At 34.4% G+C, this 24373-nt stretch overlaps 2 protein-coding genes across 2 annotated transcripts in view; both read left to right on the forward strand.

Moving 5' to 3' along the window:
- Positions 1–6070, forward strand: part of LOC125651070 (uncharacterized) — an 87084-nt gene extending 81014 nt beyond the window's left edge. Inside the window, exon 12 of the mRNA XM_056166126.1 lies at positions 5252–6070. Within this exon, the coding sequence (XP_056022101.1) occupies positions 5252–5280 (29 nt within the window). The 3' untranslated portion in view covers positions 5281–6070. The remainder of the gene's footprint in view (positions 1–5251) is intronic.
- A 1158-nt stretch (positions 6071–7228) lies between these two features.
- LOC125650351 (protein jagged-1b-like) overlaps positions 7229–24373 on the forward strand; it is a 52192-nt gene continuing 35047 nt past the window's right edge. Inside the window, exon 1 of the mRNA XM_048878568.2 lies at positions 7229–9009. Coding sequence (XP_048734525.1) covers positions 8671–9009 — 339 coding nt within the window. The 5' untranslated portion in view covers positions 7229–8670. The remainder of the gene's footprint in view (positions 9010–24373) is intronic.

Raw genomic sequence — 24373 nt, forward strand, 5'->3', positions numbered from 1 at the left:
CTACGGATAAGCACGGCAGCTACATGCATCCGTACGTCTCCGGGAAAAATCCCGGTCGTGATCACGGAGCATACGGAAGATCACGGTTTCTGTCGGTCCTTCCATGCTTTTTTCACGGAGATACGCGGATTTCCACGGTCTTTCTCCCCTGCGTTTATCGTGTCTGTCCGTGCAGTTTCCGGGAACAGTCCGTAAACATCCGTGTTCTTCAGCAGAAAAGTTTCGTACACGGAGGACCCCCGACTTTACACGGATACTTCGGTTGCTACACGAAGCTCTCGGTTGATACACGGAACCGATACGGATTTTCTTCCGGTACGATCCGGGGATAAATAAACTTGTTTGATTTTTTTTTTTTTTTTTACCCCAGATTGGCTTGACCAAGCTAGATGACGCCGGATGCATATACGGTTTGTACACGGTGATGACGGATTGTCGCCGACCATCACGGATTGATGATCCGGCGTCTCGTCCGTGATTGTGTAAAAGGACCTTAAAAAGGTACGCATTTTCGTGGATTTTGCAGGATAGCCTCCAAGGTTGAGAAATGTTTTGAAATATTAATAAATTCTCAGTATTCATATTTCCACCATTTTGAAACCGAGGAGGTTATTCTGCATCATCACGTAAAACAAGAAGTTTGTTTCTATTCTACTACCGTTCAGAAATATACAACTGATCATTTCCCTAAGCTAGGAATTATGTCACTTCCATTCAGAAATATACAACTGATCATTTCCCTAGGCTAGGAATTATGTCACTTCCATTCAGAAATATACAACTGATCATTTCCCTAAGCTAGGAATTATGTCACTTCCGTTCAGAAATATACAACTGATCATTTCCCTAAGCTAGGAATTATGTCACTTCATGGCTGCTATTCCTTGTCACTCCCAAAGACTTTGGAACGGAAGTTTGCTGACAAAAAAGGTATACTATTTCAGGTCTTTAGTTCGGTGAATAATAGTCAACGATATGTGGAAGAGGGTAACTTCTCTGAACATCACCAATTGAAGTTTCTTTACTTGTGTATCGATCTCGGAATTCAAACGATTGATTTTTTGTAGAATGTCAAACATCCCTCAGTCATTTATGAATTAGTTTGTAACATATGTTGATTGTTTATTATGATTATAAAATAAATTTTCATTAATCTTAATGGCAAAATAACAGTGGGGATGATCGCGGAACAGCAATATTAAATCAGACATTTTAAGCTTTAACAGCTGTTTTCAGACAAAAACCATCGTCTAATCAGGTAGAAGAAATCAAGGTATTACACTTTCCAAATGTTTACTTTTCGTGTGGAAGTTTGCTGTGTATCAATGTTCTGATAATTTTTGATGACGTAATCGGTATATGACAGAATAATGGCCGTTGCATTTCTTTGATCTCTGCAATGAATGTGGTAGAATAAGTGATTTATAGGATCACCGACTGCCGTCTAATCGATTTGCAGAAAAACTAATTTTTAAGGTTTATGCGCTATTGAAGAAAAGAACAGACAAAAATTGAAATTCACCGTCTTTCATTTTATATAAAAAATGCATATTCATCAAAGGCAAAAACAATATATATTTGTTTCTTATCAAGGAAAAAATATCCAGGTAGATAGGTTTACGCAACTTCCAAAAAGTAGAACTAAAACATTTACTTTTCATCAAGCGTAAAGTATAAGCCACAGTGTCAGACCTAAATATTTTAAGAAATTGGACCCTGAACCACAGGTGTATGTCTCAAACCAAACCCCAAAACTGAAACGAAGTGGGACACTCTTACGGACAATAACACTACATATATATTCTGGTCTCACGGCAGTTTCTAATAAAGTTTCTATATGTAATCTAACAGATCTAAATCTCATTTTACAAGGTTTTTTTTTTCAAACTGAAAATTAATCTCCCGTTAAAAAAGGTGAAAATACCGTCACCGATTGCAGATATTTTACAATCAATAACCTTTAAACAGACATAGACACAATTTTGTTATAGAAATAAAAGCTTTCATGAGAAAGTGGATTAAAAATATTATTACACAGGATTCACAAAAGTATCAACATAAAATTCGGTCCCCAAAATCTTGTTTGTCAACACGCTTGTCATAGCCAGGAAACCATGTGCAAAGACACACTGTAAGAACACCCAATTTTTTTTAAAAGTATGTCAAAAACACTCACCATTTTGACATACGTTAATGATAAACCAGTTTAGGTAGCAAGCACAAATAAGAGCAATCTCTACCCAGAGTTATCGTTCCCGCTACGCTCCACTAATACCTCTGTCAACGTCTAAAAAGTTATATCAAAACATACAAAAACTAACTTAGCATATCGAACTGTAATGATAATATCTGAGCAAATCAAACACTTCTCTGAATTTTTTTAAAATCAGAAGATGGTAAATATGAGACACCTGAGCGAATTAGAAGGTTTATATAAATATTCATTCATTCAATAATACTAGTATAATCATGGAATTCGTTGTTTTTGTGAACCTACTTAAAGATTTAAAGCATAAAACTTAAACTTATAAAATTATTATCCATGATGCTATAGGTATAGGTAAGTTTTGCCAAGAATCTTGACATTTAGACGTTGACAGAGGTGTTGTAGCGCAGCGTAATGCGCCCTCTGGTGAGAGATTGAAATAAGAGAGAACAAGAAAAAAAATTGTTGTAAAAGCTGAAAAGTTTAGATGTCTCAAATTCCTATTTGCCTCGGTTTTGAGATTTGGGTTTCTTGCTTTATTTTACACAAATCAAATACTATCATATTATTAATTGAATATTTGTAAAAAAAAAAAAAATAAATAAATAAAAAAAATAAATAAAAAAAATCGTATGCATGCTCAATTAAGCCAGCTTCGTAGTGTTAATCATACATATCAAAGAAAGTAATCGATTTACTAAATGATACGAGCACTGACTTCTCACTGTGATGAAGGCATTCTTTGAATGTTAACCGCAGTACACTAGATACCGGGCTAGCTCTAATGCCCTATGGCCCCATCCAACCCCCGGAGGCCATGATTTTAACAATTTAGAATCTGCACTACCTAATAAAGCTTATCTATAAATTTCATCATTTCTGGCCCAGTGGTTCTTGAGAAGAAGATTTTTTAATGACCCTACCCTATTTTTACCTTTTCTTGATTATCTCCCCTTGGAAGGTGGCCTGGCCCTTTATTTTAACAATTTAGAATTCCCTTTACCTAAGGATGTTTTGTGCTAACTTTGGTTGAAATTGCCCAGTGGTTTTTGAGAAGAAGTCAAAAATGTTAAAAATTTACAGACGGACGGACAGACAGACGGACGGACGGGCGCCGGAATACGGGTGATCAGAATAGCTCACTTGAGCTTTTAGCTCAGGTGAGCTAAAAACTACAATAAGTTGCCTGCCTGCCATTTTTCTGGTATTTCATTTACACGTGGAATGACACTGCTAATTTTGAGACGTTGACAGAGGGTACATGTGCATTAGAGTGTAAGGAACGATAACTCTGTAGACATTATTTTAATAATAGCCCAATTCAAACAATTTCTTCTTACGTGGTCAGTTTAATTTATACCACACACAAAAAATCACGTTTTCATAATTATTATCTATTTAACTAGTTAATAATTATGAAAACGTGATCTATTTAACTAGTTCAGGTTTATTTTTTTATCCAAACCATTTATAAGGACAACATAACAAGCATTTAAAAATACCCGTCTGATCAGAGTATGATAAAAAACTAAGACAAAAAATGTAATCATGAAAATCTGAAGATAGGCTAAATCATATATCTTTATAATAACCATGTACTGTCTTCACTATACGCATACTCTGTACTCAACCACATGTTTAAGGCAATACTAAACGGGTCGCCATCATCGAAAGTGAGTGCGAAAGAACCGCTGAGGAATTTGTACCGACAGATCGCTGAGTTAGAGCATTTAAACATATGAGAGTTCAGGGCAGTGTCAGGCGTTACAAAACACAAATCGTTGGCAGAATGGCATCGTGATGAAACATGAGTACAGGTCTACGAATATGAGAATCAACATGGAGGCGTCTAGCATTATAAACTCTCCATCGCCAGGGAAAGGTCAGCTGGGAAAGCTAATTATTTGAACTAAAACATGATTCCCCTAAAACTGCAGTCACTGGTGTACAACACTGCAGTTACTGGTGACGACTTAATGCGGTCTGTGAACAGAAAGCGTCCAGACTTGATCCTCGCGCGATTCCTTTTACATCAAGTCACAATACAATCAGGGTGGTGTCACTGGGTGTAGAAATCCTGAATTACCTCCCTTTAGAGTCAGAGTGATGTCACTGGGTGTATAAATCCTAAATTACCTCTATATACAGTCAGGATGATGTCACTGGGTATAGAAATCCTAAATTACCTCTCTATAGAGTCAGGGTGTGATATGGCACTGGGTGTAGAAATCCTAAATTACCCCTATAGTCCACTTCCGGCTATTAGATAACCTCCCTATAGTCCACTTCCGGCTATTAGATAACCTCTCTATATATAATCCACTTCCAGCTATTAGATAAACTCCCTATAATCCACTTCCAGCTATTAGATAACCTCCTATAGTTCACTTTCGGCTATTAGATAACCTCCCATAGTCCACTTCCGGCTATTAGATAATCTCCCTTTCACTGTCTGCCTCGGATCTTGTGTCAAATATTTTTAAAGCATTTTGTTACTAAGTTATAACATGCATATGTATTTGTGAATATGAAGAGCCCATTTGAGCTCATGTTTACTGTTAAATGTATACACATGTACCGACTTTCTTACAATATGAGACTCGAAACGATCTAGGATTGGCGTTGAATAGTACTGTATAAAACTGGCAAAGTGGAAGTTGACTTTGGAAAAAGTACTTGGATATACTTGTAGCCAAAAAACCCGAAATATTCTTTATGAGGAAGGTATGCAATTGCACGTATTTGTTCGCGATTTTTTTAATTACCCCCTCGTACATCTCATATATTGCATGTAACAAAGTAATTTTTCACGAAAAATCCCATATTCATATAGATTGCAGTGAAACCTGTTGTTTTTTGAGGATAGACAATTGTACCAAGTTCCAAGAACGTAATTTCTACTAAGAAAAACATTGATAATGAGTCAAATATTCGAATGTGGATTGGAATTGCCATGCATAACGGTTTTATTAATTTAGTGATACCAGAAATAATGGCATCATGGAAAAAATTATGATAATTATTGAATTTTTGCTTCCTTTTCAGGATTTGCCAAGTTGCTCCGCGGAACCTAGGGAGAAGAACAGTCACTGGATTATCGCTCTTGTATTATTGCTGAAATTAAATTACAAAAATAGCAGGAAGAACTGTAATTAAAAAAAATATTAACAAAGAAATTGGAAATTTTAATTGTTTTGTCGTCAAATTAACGGCCACCTTCTTCACCCGTATGGACGAAGTATAGATTTATCACCTGTTAATTTTTTCGATTTTCATCAAATTTTATCGAATAATACATCCTTTTACGTTCCGTAAAATCAATTATTCTTCATTTAACGACGTTGTGGAGATTTTGCAGAAGAATGGTTGGCGTGTACCCCCTCATTTCCAGCACCTCACTCGGAAAACTGCAGAGATTGCCGCAGAATGCAGTCATCAAACATTCACCGGTTAATGCATTATTAACAGGAATGTCGCAGCTTGTCGATGTGGGGGACACTATCATATTGGACAACTACAACCAAAATTAGAGCACGAAAACATCTCTATTTTGTTTGCAGGAAATTGGACATTATTTGAAACTTTATACTATAATCTTAACTTCCTTTTCAAATGCGTAAAGTTCATTTAGTATGTATGTCAACAACAAAATTAAAAGTAAACACACACACAAACACACACACAATGTGTTTGCCTTTGGTATCTTTACAAATTGTATTTGATAGTCATTTCCTCATGAATGTGTTGCAGTATGAACAAAGTGCGTGTAGATCTTGATAAATGTTGTGCATCTATTTTAAACTTTGGAAATTCTGACAATTGAAAGTAGAATGTAACTATAAGAAATAAAATTTGTTATTGAAATATAAGCTTTTACTTGATTAAACCATCTTTGTAGATCATTTTCTTCAAAATGTTGAGTTGAAAGAAAATTGTTTTTAGAGATGTTGAATTCTAGGACTTGTTTAGAACATGTTCTTGAAGATACGAGAGTTAGAAGACTTTTAGAACATGTTCCTAAATAAGTCGGATCGCGAGGTGCACAGTGCAATGACGTCATCCAGTGTCAACGAATTCCTATAAGTTCATATCTCATAGTGAATCATGATCAACTTCAATTTGATGCTGCATTTAAAAAGAAACCCACTGATATAGTAATGGCGTCGGGAGATATGGAGGATAAGACTGCAACAAAAAGCAGACAGTTCAAGTGTTGCACATGCGCTTTCTGTATGGCTATTGAAATGAAGGTATTCGGACTTTTGAATCTGTTGCTTCTTTTCTATATACACTCTACCAAATTGATAGCACAAGTTTCACTTCAAGCTTTGAGAGTACATATTCTTGTTAGTTACACAATATTCTAGTGAGGAATCTACACACTACATTCATAAGTAGCGTAGAGTTTCGTCATCTGCTGGAAAAAGAAACCTGCCCAAAAGCAATGTTGCTATCAGTACTGGAACCCTATTTCCGAGGTCCATGTCACGCTCTTTGTTGCTACCAGTACTGGAACCCTATTTCTGAGTTCCATGTCACGCTCTTTGTACTGCAAAAGTACAATTGATAGGATTCATCGACTCCAATCACTGTATGTAATCCCTTAATTAATACATATACTAACGAGATTAGCAGAAAGCTGACACGAGCTGTCCTTGTCAGTCTGGACAGAAATGGATGATGCTACTTTGTCAGTCAACGATGGCGACTAGCTGGTTCAGAAAGAAACGATATAACCGCAAGATAATGGACAAAATCTATCGACTTCGGAGAGCAACATCGTTGAACATAAAATAAAAAATTAATTTTCGTTTCAAATTTCCAAAAAACTTCATTAGCTGAGCATTACTATCAGGGCGATGAAAGGGTATCTGGCTTTGAGACCCCTAACGTGGTGTTTACACTGAAACATGATAGTGCAGGGCACCTGGTTATTGAGAACAGGTAAGTGAAAAATATATGATAAGTTTTCACAACAGTGTATGACAAATGACTTTTGTTGATGGGAGGAGAGGATTCCCACGATCTCTCACTGGCGATATATATGCGTAACTGTCAAAGAAGATTATTATCGTCTGCCCAGGCGCGCGCATCCGTCTCGTGCGCCGTTACAGAGTGACATCGCTTTGATCTTCAGTCAAAATCGTCGACTTCTAATTGTCCCCTTTGGATGGGTATCCACCTTGAACAAACCTGAATGAAAATCTCTCGTTTGTCACAAGTTAAAATTTGAAAGTATAAGTTTCTCACCGAAAATTGCTTGTTATGACAGAGGATATAGGGCCAGTTTATGAAGTGATAAATAAGGCACCTGCTTACAAACTTTCTTTGCCATTCAAGATCTCCAATTTGGCAGACCTTAGAAACCAAAGGTTGTCAGTTATTTGAGATATGCTAATCGTATTGATGAAGGAGTTCGATTTGTTTTTCCCACGGTTCTCTTATATTTAACATCGATTTTGAGCATATCTTAAACTATATATATTCTTGATCATTTAAACTTTATTGAAACTTATTTCTGTAAATAGCAATTTCTTTTTTCTTTCAGTTTTTTTTTTAAAACAACTATTTATTCTTTTAGCAGTGGGACTATGTTGTTTAGTCAACATATGCCACATTCTTATAAATACACCAAGTAAAAAGGAATTAATTACCTCTGTGCTTCTTTCTCATGAACTTTAAGATCTTGATCAATAAATATTTACTAAACTCTACACACACAAAAAAAACAACAACTGGAATATGACCAGATGTCATTTCACCGCTTTTCCAAACGTCTTTAGCTCTGAAGTCCAGCACGAGCATTCGCGTGAGCATCGCGCGTGCTTCTTGTAGATTTGACGAATATATAGCTGGCTCATCCGATTCAAGTTACAGACGGTTCGTGCATAGTGCGAGTGATTTTTTTTTTAAAGAATACCAGAACACACGTTAACTAATCAGTGATCACCAACATAAAACTTGCACAAGTTTGTTATGAAAAAATACAGATGATCACTAAATGACTCTACGTTTTTATACATCGTACGCATGAGTGGAAGCGCAGTGGCGAAGGGTCTCGCGTACGACCAACGAAATCTCGGACCAATAATTCCTCGATGGTGTAACATAATCGCGGCACTTTAAAATTAAATGGAAGCACATCTAGAGCAATGAGCGGATTTAAGTGCATTTGGAGATTTTTCACAAATTTCTTTAGTTTTCACGATATCATTGTCATTCTTGAGTGAAGTGAAAGGATTTAATTACCATGTTTATGAAAAGTGGAATATAATTTTTATGTATTCTTACGAATTTACGAAAATATTCAGATCGGGATTTGCGATCTTTTATATTATCCATAGGAATGGTTTTAGGGGAAGCATCGCAATCATGTTTTCAGCAGAAAGAAAGGTTTCACCAGGTATTGTTAATGATTAACAAAGATTTCAATTTTCTGCTATCATTAGTTTTGAGAAAAAACTATGTTCGTGTTTTGTTTAAGTGTGTTGCTTGTAACTGTGATTGAATTCTGTGTTGGATCGGGCTATTTTGAAATCCAAATTACCACTATCCAGAACCCCCGGGGTGAGGTGCTTAATGGTACCTGTTGTGACGGGCTGAGAAATGTGAACGGTTCTTGTACTGATGAATGTGATACTTTTTTCCGAGTTTGTCTGAAGGAATATCAAAGCCGGGTAACTTTCGCCGGTTCTTGTACCTTTGGAAACAAAACCAGTGCCATTTTGGGAGGGAACACCTTTACTTATCCCCAGGATTACAACAGAACAAGACTAAAGCTACCCTTTGAATTTGCCTGGACGGTACGTATCAGTTCATTTTTCTTTTAGCAACTTAACTTCTTTTTTGTATGAAATACGTTTTCAATCATATTTTGTCATTTATAATGTTTTAAAGCAAGACCAGAATGACATCACTTTTCTGATTATCATTGTTATTATTATATTTATGCTAATGTCCTGTCAAAAGTCCTGGCAGCATTTAAACAAGCATAGATAATATTTGAAAATTTCATGGTCGGAGGATTTTCTCACGGTCCGACATCAGGTGTGTGCATACACCTTAAGATACCAAGACAAACGACACTTGTTCTGAATTGATTTTATAACGAAGACATTCGGGTGCTTGATATCAAAATCGCAGTCGGAATCGTTTAACTAATTCTAATAAATGAAATTTGATAGGTTTAAAAAGTTAAAAATACAGGTGTAAATAGGGTGAATACGGCGTTTATACGATATTGTGCCGTTTGCAATTTTGCCTTCAATTCTCAATAGAGGTTGAACATGATTTAAACCAAGATATTAGTTTTCAACAATGATCGGTTAATTCACTAGTGTGTTACCCTACCGTTTGTTGAATACGGTTAAAATCTAAATCTAACATTATAACAACCATTAACATGAAAGCAGGTAAATCTTGATATACTGACAAAACTAAATGAACTTTTCAACAATTATGCATATAATTTGTATACAGAAGCCCCCAGTACAAACAGGCTTGTTTATAGATCTGACAATTAAAACGTTTTGGTGAGAAGCATTTTCCCACGACTTGCAATGATCACCTTGGCTCGTCTTTAAACTTTATTTACATAGAAACATCTTGACACGCCGAACACACTGTCTGATCTTAATAACGAAGGGGAATTGATAGTCTTTTGGAGATTGTTTCAGATTTGCTTTTATGCTGCGTGCATCAGCAGGGCGACGAAATCACGTGACTTGTCACGTGGTTATTGGATGCTGAGACTGAATAAGATTATATTTCGCCAAAACATGTACTTTAGATCTATACGTTGTACAATATACTCCCTATTTTAAATTACCTTCCTGATTTTTTCCTTTAATCTGTCTTCCGATAGGTTGTGAAAAACCTTCTAGGTCACATTAGCAAACTTGACGTCCTGTGTAAACTTTGTATGGAGAAGATAAACCGTTTTCCGTCAATACATGTACATATTTCTGCTTCGGGAAAATACAATAGGGAATTTGAACCAAGTATTGTCATTCTGATTAGCACTGTTGAACTGTTTTGAATAATATATCGGCTTCTCAAAGACAACATTTACATAAGCCAATTGCTTTTAATTGCTTACAATCGGAAACGTTTATACATATTTACGAAAGAGGATATATTATTGTTGCTGTATCGATTATAAAATCTTATTTCATTATAAATATAACAGTAAGATAAATGCCAATTGTTGACAGTCTTGCCGTATTTCAATACATTGACGGCGGTTCGGATTCTAATGGGACTGCTACCTACCACAAGGACATTTTTTTTATTCTTAGGGAGGTTTAAATATTCGCTTTGCACATGTTCGCGGAAAGATCACCAGTTGCATGCAAAAGACCACTTTTTAAGTCAAGTGTGGCAGTTTTCTGTTTTTAAAAGTGAAGTGTGACTGTTTTCTTTTATCAAAATAGTCCACTCTTCTACATAATCTTGTTCTTGTGTATATATATTGATAATATTAATTTTAATGAGCGAGTTAATTTGCCCTTGGAATATTAATTTTGATGAGCGAGTTAATTTGCCCTTAGCTATCATATCCAAAGAAATTGATCAAGACATTTTTAAACCGAATTTACGTCAGAGAAGGAGAAAGCGAAATGTCGTCTTGACGTTGTACCCGAGTACAATAACAGCGGACGAAATTTATTGTAATGACGTAATATATCTAATTCTCGTGAAATCTTACACATGTTCTCATTAGAATTACATGTATACCATCATGAAGTTAAATAAAATGTTAAATTTAACAGAGTATTTTAGTCAGATTAACCTTATTCCCTAGTAATATACGACAATACAACTTTCTCCTGCAGTAATAATTGTCTGATGGCCGGTGTATGCGTAATGCTTCTCATTTAAAACAACTGTACTATAACACGGCTGGACGTCTTAAATAAGGATATTTGTTAACATCAGATATTTTGCTATGAAGGAGGCCGATTGGATTCAAATACCCCATCAATATTTCTATTGTAATATCTAAATCCAACCTTTCCGATTTCCGATAAAAAAAAGTTCAAGGCCTATAAAAGGAATGAATTTCTTTACAACATTGAATGACATATTTTATTCCATGGAGCAATTTCCGAAGTTTGATTGAATGGGGATCTTTTATTGAATTGTAAAGAAGTTGGAATATCCTGGAACAAGGGCTGAGTTCCTGTCTCCTCTCTGAGCAGGAAACTGGCAGGTGCACTTTAATAATATATCAATGTCCCTAATCAATAGTTCCAGTGTTGGGGACAGGTACCTGTACCACGGAGAACTGACTAGGGATCCAGAGGGCTTATCTGGCTGATTTTACAACACATTCACCCCAGATTAACCGCCGTGTCCCCGTTTGGTCCAAACTGTCAGTAGAAACTTCAGCAGTCCAACAGATTAATCCTACTCGTTTTCTTGGAATAGTTATCAGGTGATCTCGAAGACTTGGGGTATGGAAATCAATGAAGGAAAACAACCTGATACGTTTTGTAATGCCTCCTATGGAGAGATTTTTGTTATTTGTGCTTGGAATAGGAAGGGTTTATATTGATGTCCGTATCAGAATAATCTTTAATTGTGATGTAATAATGTCATTAATTGTAACTGGCCGAGTTTTTATTGCTGTTGATAGCTCTACAAACTTTTACAAAATGCCAATTAAAAGGCATGCATGCAGACTAGGTTTTTGCAAGATAACACAAAATAGGTTGATACATGACTCAACTTGAAGGGTTTTTTTATAGAAAAAATAAAATGCTACTGAATAATTTGAAGCTTACATAATCAACATTCTTTTTTCTTTTTTCCTTCATAAAAATTGTTGGCTTACGGTTACAAAATCCATTCCGAGATTAAACGGTAATTAATTGGTTTCTTCTATCAAATGGATAGTTCATAACAATCCTGCCTGTAATACCAATATTCATAATAGTATGTTATTTCAAATTTCCTCTTCCTCTTAAAACTCCTCAGCAGAATCATCATATCTATACCAGATGACACAAGAACATGTGAAACAAGATTGTATCTGTAACTGAAGATGATAGACTTGAGGGTAAAACATTAAGATATTAAAGTTGACATGACTTTTAAATCAATTGTGTAATATAACACCACATAGACCATCAGAAGTTTTCATTTATGATATATGGCAGTTTTTTATGAAGTGAGCTTTGCATATATGGCCACCACTTGGAGCTTGTCAGATAATTTTATTTTTTCTGCTGATTGAGGGATTTTGTGGTAGGTTTTTAATGGTTGTGATAGAGATAAGCAATGGGGGGGGGGGGGGGGGGGGGGGGGGGGGGGGGGGGGGGGGGGAGAATGAATATCAGATGCATTTTATCCATAATATTTTCAAGGAAATATTCTATTATAAATGTTGGCTGCAATGCATAGATTTTGTTACAAAAACCCTGAAAAATTTAATTTCCTTTTTCTATATAATTAACCTTAGAAATACACATATGAACAAAGTATTATTCATTAGCAGACATCTTGATTGTTGAAGAACTGTAGGAGGAAACAGTTTGTGAACAGACTTGCCCATGACACAAAGGAAGAAAATAAATGGAAGCCTCAAATTATTTTCAAAGCTGCACATTTCTTGACAATAGGACATCTTAAAAACCCCAGATAATGCTGTGTAGCTGAAAACAAATAATTAACAGTACTGCTTCCACTGGCCTACTGAAAACAAGAATGTTTCACTGCAAAAATAGTCTCACAAGAAGAATAGTCAAACAAACTTCAAACGAAATCGTTAGAAAATCATAAAACATTCTCTTAGGAGATAGGTTTTCTGCATGATGTCCTGCAGCAAACCATGATTATTCAAAATGATGTTCAAATTCTGTGAGGGCAAATAAAAAAAGCTGCAATTTCACAATCTAAATGTGTTGGGACTGACTTGGAAAATCACTAAAACAATATTATATAAAAATGACGTTTTACTCCTTAACCCAACATACACTTAGTAAATCTGTTGAGAAAGCCATAAAGTGAAGAACACACTTATACAAAATATATCTGAACAAGATGGAACTCTCCAGACACAGGAAGGAAGAAATCTACTGGTCCTGACTAATTATAGCTGATGTATTACAAGGTGGAATGGCTTTTTGTTTTAGCCAGGTCAATTAGCACAATACTTGTTATACAAGTGATACAGAGATGAAAGTCAATTATATTTACTGGTTTAGTTCCTACTGAAGCCGGTGTGCTTAGTAAAGATTTATGGGGTTGTCTGAGGATCAAAGCATGCAAGGGATGAGGGAGATCTTTTGGATGTAAGTGAGAGGAAAGCTATACATATATTTCTATGGAATGAACACATGTATATTTTTCTCTAACTACCATAAAGTATTGAAGGGGAAAATTTGAGGTATATTAAGCCTGCATATTGCCACACAGCAACATCACTGATGATCTCCACATCAAATGTTCATAAGAACACAATTTGTTGGAATTTATTTACTGTATATTGTAAATTTGATGGCTATAACAAGATACTCTGGAATCAGAAATGTAAAATATATTCCCCCAAATAGAAAGACCACATTCCTTAAACACAGGCAGACGCATGAAACATTAAAAATATTTCACTATACATTGCACTGATGTAATGTAATAGACCAAGAGATAAGACAAAATGAAATCTATATAAACCAAAGAATCATTTCCCATGAACAAACCCCAGACACCTACAGCTGATGTTATACATGTATTCCATTACGAAAGAACTGTGAACTGTATAACTAGGGGATAAACAGAATCCTTTGGATTTCTTGTTCCAGAATCTGAGCTATGAAAATGGCAGTTCCTATCATTGCTGGTGACATGTCAGTCATAATGCTGATATAATTGTACCCATACTCCTGAATCACAGGCTTCAAGATTGCCTGACTTGGCACAATTCTTCTCAGCTACATACAGTGGTTTAATTATCCTTGCACTTTGTTTCCTCCCATAACAGCATTTATTCTGGTTTTCTTTATTGAATGAATTTATATGCTTTCGATTTTTTCCCTATTCTGATGACTGTAAGAATTAAAAAAGGTATTAAACTTTATCAAAAGCAACCACTTCACAATAAAATCAGAAACTCAAATCAAACAGTTCAATAAATTAAACTGATCAATAAAAGTGATTGATCTCATGGTATTGAGAAGAGGAGTACAACAGATGAGCACTTAAAATTGAATTAAAAACATTCTATGAATATCTCAATTTTCCAAACAAACCTTGAATTAAGTGCTGGGTTGTATTTGAGGCCATTGGATATGATCCAGTTAGCAGAAAAAGTAAATTAAGCTGAAGCCATTGTTAACATGAAATAATTTGTAAATGAATTGAAAGCTGTAGCATAGAAATATTTCTGATATGTTTTCCTGGCAGAACATTCACTCTACTAATATCACAAATGTAATCTTAGTGCTTCTACCTTGTTTTCCCTGGCACATAATTTGAATAATTTCTGAACAATTTATTATTTTGATAGACCTTGTAATTTAGCAGTTGATGCTAAAATGTAAGACACTTTTGATGACTGTAATTTTAGGGAACACATAGAGAGCGTTTATTTTGCTGGCATGAGAATAAGTTCTGATCAACACTTATATCTATACCAAGGTCATGAATATGTTTGTTCTCATTAAATGTATTTTTTTATCTGGATCAGCAATATGTTTTCAATGATCAAGTTTATTTATCTAACTAAGATAAGATAAATGGTCAATTAAGCAATATTGCAAAATTGAATTATAACTAATGCAGTTAGGGGTTAGTACCATGTTTTGTTGTACCACAGTTAAGCTGCACCAGCCTGAACTTTAAGTCTGCAAGCTTCTGCCTCAACGACCTTTCTAATGGTGATGTAGGCTGTTAAAATACCGTGTCTTCTGCATTGATCCTAGAACTGTTGACGTATAAACTCATCATTACATTGTGTGTCTTACAACAGTCGTAAAAACTCATCATTACATTGTGTGTCTTACAACAGTCATATAAACTCATCATTACATTGTGTGTCTTACAATAGTCGTATAAACTCATTATTACATTGTGTGTCTTACAACAGTCGTATAAACTCATCATTACATTGTGTGTCTTACAACAGTTCTATAAACTCATCATTACATTGTGTCTTACAACAGTCATATAAAGTCATCATTACATTGTGTGTCTTACAACAGTCATATAAACTCATCATTACATTGTGTCTTACAACAGTCATATAAACTCATCATTACATTGTGTGTCTTACAACAGTCGTATAAACTCATCATTACATTGTGTGTCTTACAACAGTCATATAAACTCATCATTACATTGTGTGTCTTACAACAGTCGTATAAACTCATTATTACATTGTGTCTTACAACAGTCATATAAACTCATCATTACATTGTGTCTTACAACAGTCATATAAACTCATCATTACATTGTGTGTCTTACAACAGTCGTATAAACTCATCATTACATTGTGTGTCTTACAACAGTCATATAAACTCATTATTACATTGTATGTCTTACAACAGTCATATAAACTCATCATTACATTGTGTCTTACAACAGTCATATAAACTCATCATTACATTGTGTGTCTTACAACAGTCATATATACTCATCATTACATTGTGTCTTACAACAGTCATATAAACTCATCATTACATTGTGTGTCTTACAACAGTCATATATACTCATAATTACATTGTGTGTCTTACAACAGTCATATAAACTCATCATTACATTGTGTGTCTTACAACAGTCATATAAACTCATTATTACATTGTGTGTCTTACAACAGTTGTATAAACTCATTATTACATTGTGTGTCTTACAACAGTCATATAAACTCATCATTACATTGTGTCTTACAACAGTCATATAAACTCATCATTACATTGTGTGTATTACAACAGTCATATAAACTCATCATTACATTGTGTGTCTTACAACAGTCATATAAACTCATCATTACATTGTGTCTTACAACAGTCATATAAACTCATCATTACATTGTATGTCTTACAACAGTCATATAAACTCATCATTACATTGTGTCTTACAACAGTTGTATAAACTCATCATTACATTGTGTGTCTTACAACAGTCATATAAACTCATCATTACATTGTGTCTTACAACAGTCATATAAACTCATCATTACATTGTGTGTATTACAACAGTCATATAAACTCATCATTACATTGTGTCTTACAACAGTCGTATAAACTCATCATTACATTGTGTCTTACAACAGTCATATAAACTCATCATTACATTGTGTGTCTTACAACAGTCATATAAACTCATCATTACATTGTGTCTTACAACAGTCGTATAAACTCATCACTACATTGTGTCTTACAACAGTCATATAAACTCATCATTACATTGTGTGTCTTACAAAAGTCATACATACTCATCATTACATTGTGTCTTACAACAGTCATATAAACTCATCATTACATTGTGTGTCTTACAACAGTCATATAAACTCATCATTACATTGTGTGTATTACAACAGTCGTATAAACTCATCATTACATTGTGTCTTACAACAGTCATATAAACTCATCATTACATTGTGTCTCTTACAACAGTCATATAAACTCATTATTACATTGTGTGTCTTACAACAGTCGTATAAACTCATCATTACATTGTGTCTTACAACAGTCATATAAACTCATCATTACATTGTGTCTTACAACAGTCATATAAACTCATCATTACATTGTGTGTCTTACAACAGTCGTATAAACTCATCATTACACTGTGTCTTACAACAGTTGTATAAACTCATCATTACATTGTGTGTCTTACAAAAGTCATATAAACTCATTATTACATTGTATGTCTTACAACAGTCATATAAACTCATTATTACATTGTATGTCTTACAACAGTCATATAAACTCATCATTACATTGTGTGTCTTACAACAGTCATATAAACTCATCATTACATTGTGTCTTACAACAGTCATATAAACTCATCATTACATTGTGTCTTACAACAGTCATATAAACTCATCATTACATTGTGTGTATTACAACAGTCATATAAACTCATCATTACATTGTATGTCTTACAAAAGTCATATAAACTCATTATTACATTGTGTGTCTTACAACAGTCGTATAAACTCATCATTACATTGTGTGTCTTACAACAGTCATATAAACTCATCATTACATTGTGTCGTACAACAGTCATATAAACTCATCATTACATTGTGTCTTACAACAGTCATATAAACTCATCATTACATTGTGTGTATTACAACAGTCATATAAACTCATCATTACATTGTGTGTCTTACAACAGTCGTATAAACTCATCATTACATTGTGTGTCTTACAACAGTCATATAAACTCATCATTACATTGTGTGTCTTACAACAGTCGTATAAACTCATCATTACATTGTGTCTTACAACAGTCATATAAACTCATCATTACATTGTGTGTCTTACAACAGTCATACATACTCATCATTACATTGTGTCTTACAACAGTCGTATAAACTCATCATTACATTGTGTCTTACAACAGTCATATAAACTCATCATTACATTGTGTGTCTTACAACAGTCATATAAACTCATCATTACATTGTGTCTTACAACAGTCATATAAACTCATCATTACATTGTGTGTCTTACAACAGTCATATAAACTCATCATTACATTGTGTCTTACAACAGTCGTATAAACTCATCATTACATTGTGTGTCTTACAACAGTCATATAAACTCATCATTACATTGTGTGTATTACAACAGTCATATATACTCATCATTACATTGTGTCTTACAACAGTCGTATAAACTCATCATTACATTGTGTCTTACAACAGTCATATAAACTCATTATTACATTGTATGTCTTACAACAGTCATATAAACTCATCATTACATTGTGTGTCTTACAACAGTCATATAAACTCATCATTACATTGTGTCTTACAACAGTCATATAAACTCATCATTACATTGTGTGTCTTACAACAGTCATATAAACTCATTATGACATTTGTATAAGATTTATGAACTTATCTAATTGAGGTTTAAAATCATATCTTTATTGAAATCCCAATTTTTAATTTTAAAAATAAAAGTTAGTAAATGACATCACAATTATATGTCATGATATTAAAACCAGTCTGATATTTGGTTGTAAAGGGAACAAAACATTGAAGTATGAGAACTCGGTATAATAAACAGTGCATATTGCATGAATGTTTGAGAAATATATATTTGAAGTGCTAATTCACCCCTGAAAAATCATATACCCATTAAATGTATAGTGCTACAAATTTGCAACTGGAGCTCTCAATACATTATATAAAATGTAAAAAAAAAATTAAATAAATTAAAATTATATTAAACCATCTGTAATAATTAAGGCATGTTGTTGATAAAAACATCCATGAAATGTTTTCTGAGGGACTTTATTTTGAACCTAGTGAACTTACAAAATCTTAAACCAATATTATTATACCATTGAAATATTTTCTGAGAAAAAAATTGCAGTGTGTATAGACATGTTTCTTAAAAAAAAAATATTGATACTCCATAGAATCAGATATTTATTATTTGTATTCCACCTCAAGATGTCCTAGCTTTTCCAAATTGTGAATATTGTTTTATTCTCATGAATCTAAGACACTAGTAATGAAATTTCTAGAGGACTTTCCTGTCTGACCTTTCAGTTAATTGAGGTACAATGCAGTGACCTTTTTTACTATTCTGATAGTTCAAGATACAATAACCTATGTACTTAGTGAAAAATGTTCCTCAAATGCAGATGTTTCCAAAAAAGATACATTAGTTACATTGGAATTGCCCTCATAATAGATCAATGGCTTTGTTGTGATAAATGATGGAATATTGAGGCTGAAGCCACAGGGTGCAGACTACAGCTGTGTTCGTTCAGGTTAATCCAAGTGAAGAAGTCTGACAGAGCTATGAGGCAACATATGGGCATTCCAAATATGACATAAACAATAAGCCTTATATTGAATTGGCCTACAATAGCAATTCAGAGGACAATTTAACCATTTATTACTGAGATTTTGGCAACAGATGTATCTATAATCATAGTGCAGAACGCACAGAGAAGGAATGTGAACCTAAAACGCTGTAGAGACAATGACAATCATTTCCTACTGTTTTGTTCTGTTCTAGAGTAATTCATTACATAAATGCATGTATGTATAATACATTCAATATTTTGAAGGCAACATATTTAAAGGCAACATCTTGTGAAAATCAATGTTCATCTGTAAAAAGATATAAATTTTGTAGTAACATAATGAACAGTTTTTCTTATGACAATGATCACTGTATAATTCTTCACACAGCCAGAGGGGATCAAGGGAGAGGGGGGGGGGGAGGGGGGGTACCACTTACTCCTCACTTTTCAGAAATTTCACATAGAAGAGTACCCCCTTCCATGAATTGCTATGGCTTAAGTAGGATTGGTTCTTGATTTCATGAATTGAGAAGAATTACTATAGAGAACATCCATCCTATAAATCTAAATGTATTTACATTATATTCAGTCAGCTATCACACACAATAATCTATAAAATTCTATTATTTGAAATATCAGGCAACATTATTCTGTCAGCGTATATCTGAACTTGTAAAACACTACTCAATATATGAGACCTGAATTTAATCTTACCAACATCAATTCACATTAAATATCTGAAACCATAAATAGAGCTGATCACCATCTAAATTATTCACAACCCTTTTATATTTTACAACAAAATTGGATGATATTTCCTCGATCCACACAACACTAATAGGTATAATAAGATGCTTTATTGCCTAAAATTACAAGAAATGTGGGTCATAATTAGTTAAATCATCTTCTGCTTATTTCCGTATAGATTAGAGTAGATAGTGTGCTGGCCAAGAGACAGGGTGTACAATCATATAAATATCACACTGTATGGATTCTGTTTGATCAGCCATCATCATATCACAATTAATTAAGAGATATAATTTGTATGTATGTCCGTCATAAGTGGCCAGAATGCAACATTTATGGCATGGACGATGACAGGGGTTCATGAAACTGTCTCCAATATGTGACCATACAACTGCCTCAAATGATTGCCTCTCTCACTGTATCATCAGAGTTTTCTGGAATTTATACTCGATGACACTCACCAAATCAAAACAACTTGAGAAATCTTAAATATGCTTTTAATGCACAAAGATCCTGCATGTTAATTAGAAAGTTTTTTGGCAGCAATAAGTCTTTTCCCACTGTGAAGAAAAGGGTTATCAAGATATATGCTAATAATGTGATATAATAACTGACGCACCAAGGTAAAATTCTTTGAAACACAATGTAAAATTGAATTTTAAAAAATTCTTGGACAACACAATATAATGTGGTGAAAAAAAAATAAACATTAGATTCTTATTTTAGTAGGGGATTCTGGTACTTTGACAAAGCAGTGGAGCTATATAACTTATTACTATGCACATATTTGTAATTCCTCCTTGAACCCGCAAAGACATGGAAGATAATATTTTTGGCAGAGAAAACTCGGGATTGTCACAGAGTATGCCGATTACAAAGAGAGAGACAATACATGGTGACAGAGGGAGCCTGTAGCTGTACTGTGCACTTTCTCATGACAAGGTGCCAAATGTCGGACAGATTTTAGTCTTAAACATGGCTTCCACCACAGGCAAGAGAACTGCTGATCCCTAGCAAAGGCAAGATTTTGCAATTCCATCACTGCTGATCCCAAACAAGGTCAGATGGCTTCCAACAGACATAGGAACTGCTGATCCCAAACAAGGCCAGATATCAGTTTACATCACAGATATAGGAACTGTTGATCCCAGACATGCCAGTACTGCTGATCACAAGTAAGGCCAGATTTTCCAATTCCATCACTGCATGCTGATATCCCAAGCAAGACCTGATATGGTTTGCATCACAGCTAGTCAAGAGAATTGCTGATCCCAAACATGGCAAAGAACTGCTGATACCAAACAAGGCAGCTATATGGCTTACATCAAAGATATAGGGAACTGCTGATTCCAAACAATAACAAAGCCAGATATGGCTTATATCACAGACAAGAGAACTGCTGATCCCAAGAAAGGCCAGAACTGCTGATCCCAAACAGGACCAGATATGGCTTACATCAGAGATACATGTTGGAACTGTTGATCCCAAGCATGGCCTGAGCATAAACAGTGTCGCTGAGACTGCCATTTCCCCATAATATTTATCACTACTAATTTCTCTGGCTAGAAAAATATGTTTAAATTTGTATATTTGGATAACTCATTCCCATCTGTGCTAGTCATCAACACATCTGGCTGGACAATAAACAGATCACTCGCTATAAATCAAATCATTCTTTTACCTTGTAGTTCTAAAACAAGATCGAGAGGTACAATGTAGTTGACATAATTGTCTTTATCAACAGTGTGAGTCTATGATTCAATGAATTAAGAAACTGGAAGGGATTCTTATGACTGTTTCTGTGGAATTAGAATATGGATGACATATGTCAAACATTAATAAAGATTATCAATGTTAATATTTAGTCCTCCAGAAAAATGCTAAAGATGACTGCTATCTGCATATGCTTGAAACTCTTAACTTGCATTTTTCCCCCAAGATCAAGGTTTTCAATCTTGGTGATCATATTGTTAATTGGAAAATAGCATGACTCTATTTCCTCTGAACATTTAAGCTGAAAACACTACCGTAATCAATTCGTTTTTGGTTGCAAAGACACATTTACAATATTCGGCATAAGCCACCATATGTTATATTTTGGTTGAGTGTGATCACAAATTTGTCATATATTGACATTTTCTTTCACTAATGTTTCCATGCTGTTGTCAATGGTAACACTGGTGCACTATGGGTAGACAATGATTCCCAATGAACTGCTGCAATGCCCAGCAGTGTCCAGACAGTATTTATTTAGCTGTCCAGACTCATCTTATCTGTTGAAGTGATAAGTCCCTAGGGGGGCCATCACCTATCATTATGGTCCCATTAACACCAAATCAGCTCCCTATACCCAAGTCATAACTGTCCATCACAGGACCCAGAGTGGATTTGCTGTTTCCTCTGAAGCTTTTGAAGAAGTAATCCTTGCTACCTCTGCAGTATTTGCCTTATGTTTTGTATGGTTTTCAGTAAATTAACCAAACTTACAAGAAGATTAGATATGTAGGAATTACTACAAAGCAATTAACTTTGAGTCAAGAGTTCAACATGCATTAAAAGTGTCTTTGTGTGCACTGGGTTCTGAGGCTCACCGAAATAGATTATAATATAAACTGAATACTTCATGTCCAATTCTGAAACAGTATGAATTGGGAGATTTGTTGAACAACCATTGAATAAAGATAAACTTTGTTAGATAAAGTTGATAATGTTTTTGAAGTTTTAATGGAATCCATCACCTTTCTGCATGAAGGCAATCATATAGGTGCTACAAATTCATCCAACTTAAAAAGTGAAGAGGGTTTGACCAAAGTTTGTACATTGCAAGCAAAAAGACTCAAGTGGAAGTTGTTCAAATTAAAGTGCACTTAATGGCGTTATTGTTGTCATCATGAACCCTGGGAAAAGTAAATGACTCCCACTATAGGGATACGTCTTATTGTCTGACGAAAGGATGATGGATTGCAGAGTTTAGACAACAATTATTGGAATGTCATCAACAGTCTAAAGAAACTCGGCCGATATTATAATGATCACAGTCAATTCTCCGGAAATTATCACCAGAATTTCAATTCGTAATTGGTGGATTCTGTAACATTAAAATGCATTGATTTTTTGAAGGTGGAAATTGATAGAACATTACAGCAATGTTGATGTAAAAAGGCTTTTATTTGAAAATCTATTAACAACAAACTAATATGTTCCTAAAAAGTACATAGAAGGTGTATTATCAATACCTATTAAAGAAAATTCGAATTGCTTAATTCCCTTTCTTTATCCGTTATCAATCACTAATGCGTAAATGTTATGGTTCTACAAAGGATTTTCAAAGAGATTCCATTACAAAATGGTGATCTGAAATTCATTCAACAACCTTTTATCATATGAATGATTAAAGTGTCTCGCACTGGTATATCTACCATTCATGATCATGACAGCAATATAAGAGATAAAATGATAATAAAGAAATTGGCTTATATTAGATATACATTGTTGAGTCAGACTTTCCATTTATCAATAATTTTCTAATTTTTCCACAAAAAAATGTAACTACTTGGATAATAAACACATACATATAAACATACATGACCATTTCATGATAAACACAGTTTAATAATATGAACATTTCCATCCCCTAAAAAATTTACACACATGAATGCTTTGGAATACACGCAAATCATAAAATCAACTCAAACAGAATTCATTCTTACGAGTTTTCCAAAAATTTCTTCTTTAAAAAAAAACCCCCCAAGAAAAGCAAGCCAGCAGAGTTGATTGGATAACAAATTGATGGGAGCCCAGCACGTCCTGCTCCATCAGCAGACTCATAAGAACTCATCTCACGAGCATGTGCCCCATTTTGTCTGCTGACATAACTTCTGGCAGAGCACACAACTCCATTGATTATATTCCTGGCTGGAGTTGCTCTAATTCTGTAGCTTATATCTCTTCAAATACTTGAAGAAATGTATATAGGTCTGCCATAATTAACCATCTAATTAGATCACAATGCCTTACTCACGGCTCTTTGAGCAACTTCTTGAACTTGTTTACCTGTTCATTTTGGAATGTGTGAGCAATTGATTTTAGCTGAAGATAAGTAGTTTCAAAAATCATTTCAACATGATGAAGCAGAATTTATCAGGGTTTCAATGCATTCCTTGTAGTACAGCTTCTGTTTATTGAGGGAAGTAAATTTATACTTGCATTCAACATATCAAAGTCTTTCGATATATGTTCCATTGTCATCCACTGGACATGAAAGAGCTTACCATTTAGTTTCAGGAAGTACTTATTCACTGAGTTCCTGCACTCTATCTCAAACACTTTCACGATGCAGATTACCATGAGTTTATCAATACCAGAGAGTTAATCTCACACAAAACTGAACAAATTATATGTAAAGTTTCATGATTAAGCTTATTCCATTTT

The sequence above is a fragment of the Ostrea edulis genome, chromosome 5 (genome assembly GCF_947568905.1).
Source record: "Ostrea edulis chromosome 5, xbOstEdul1.1, whole genome shotgun sequence".
NCBI classification, from domain to species: domain Eukaryota; kingdom Metazoa; phylum Mollusca; class Bivalvia; order Ostreida; family Ostreidae; genus Ostrea; species Ostrea edulis.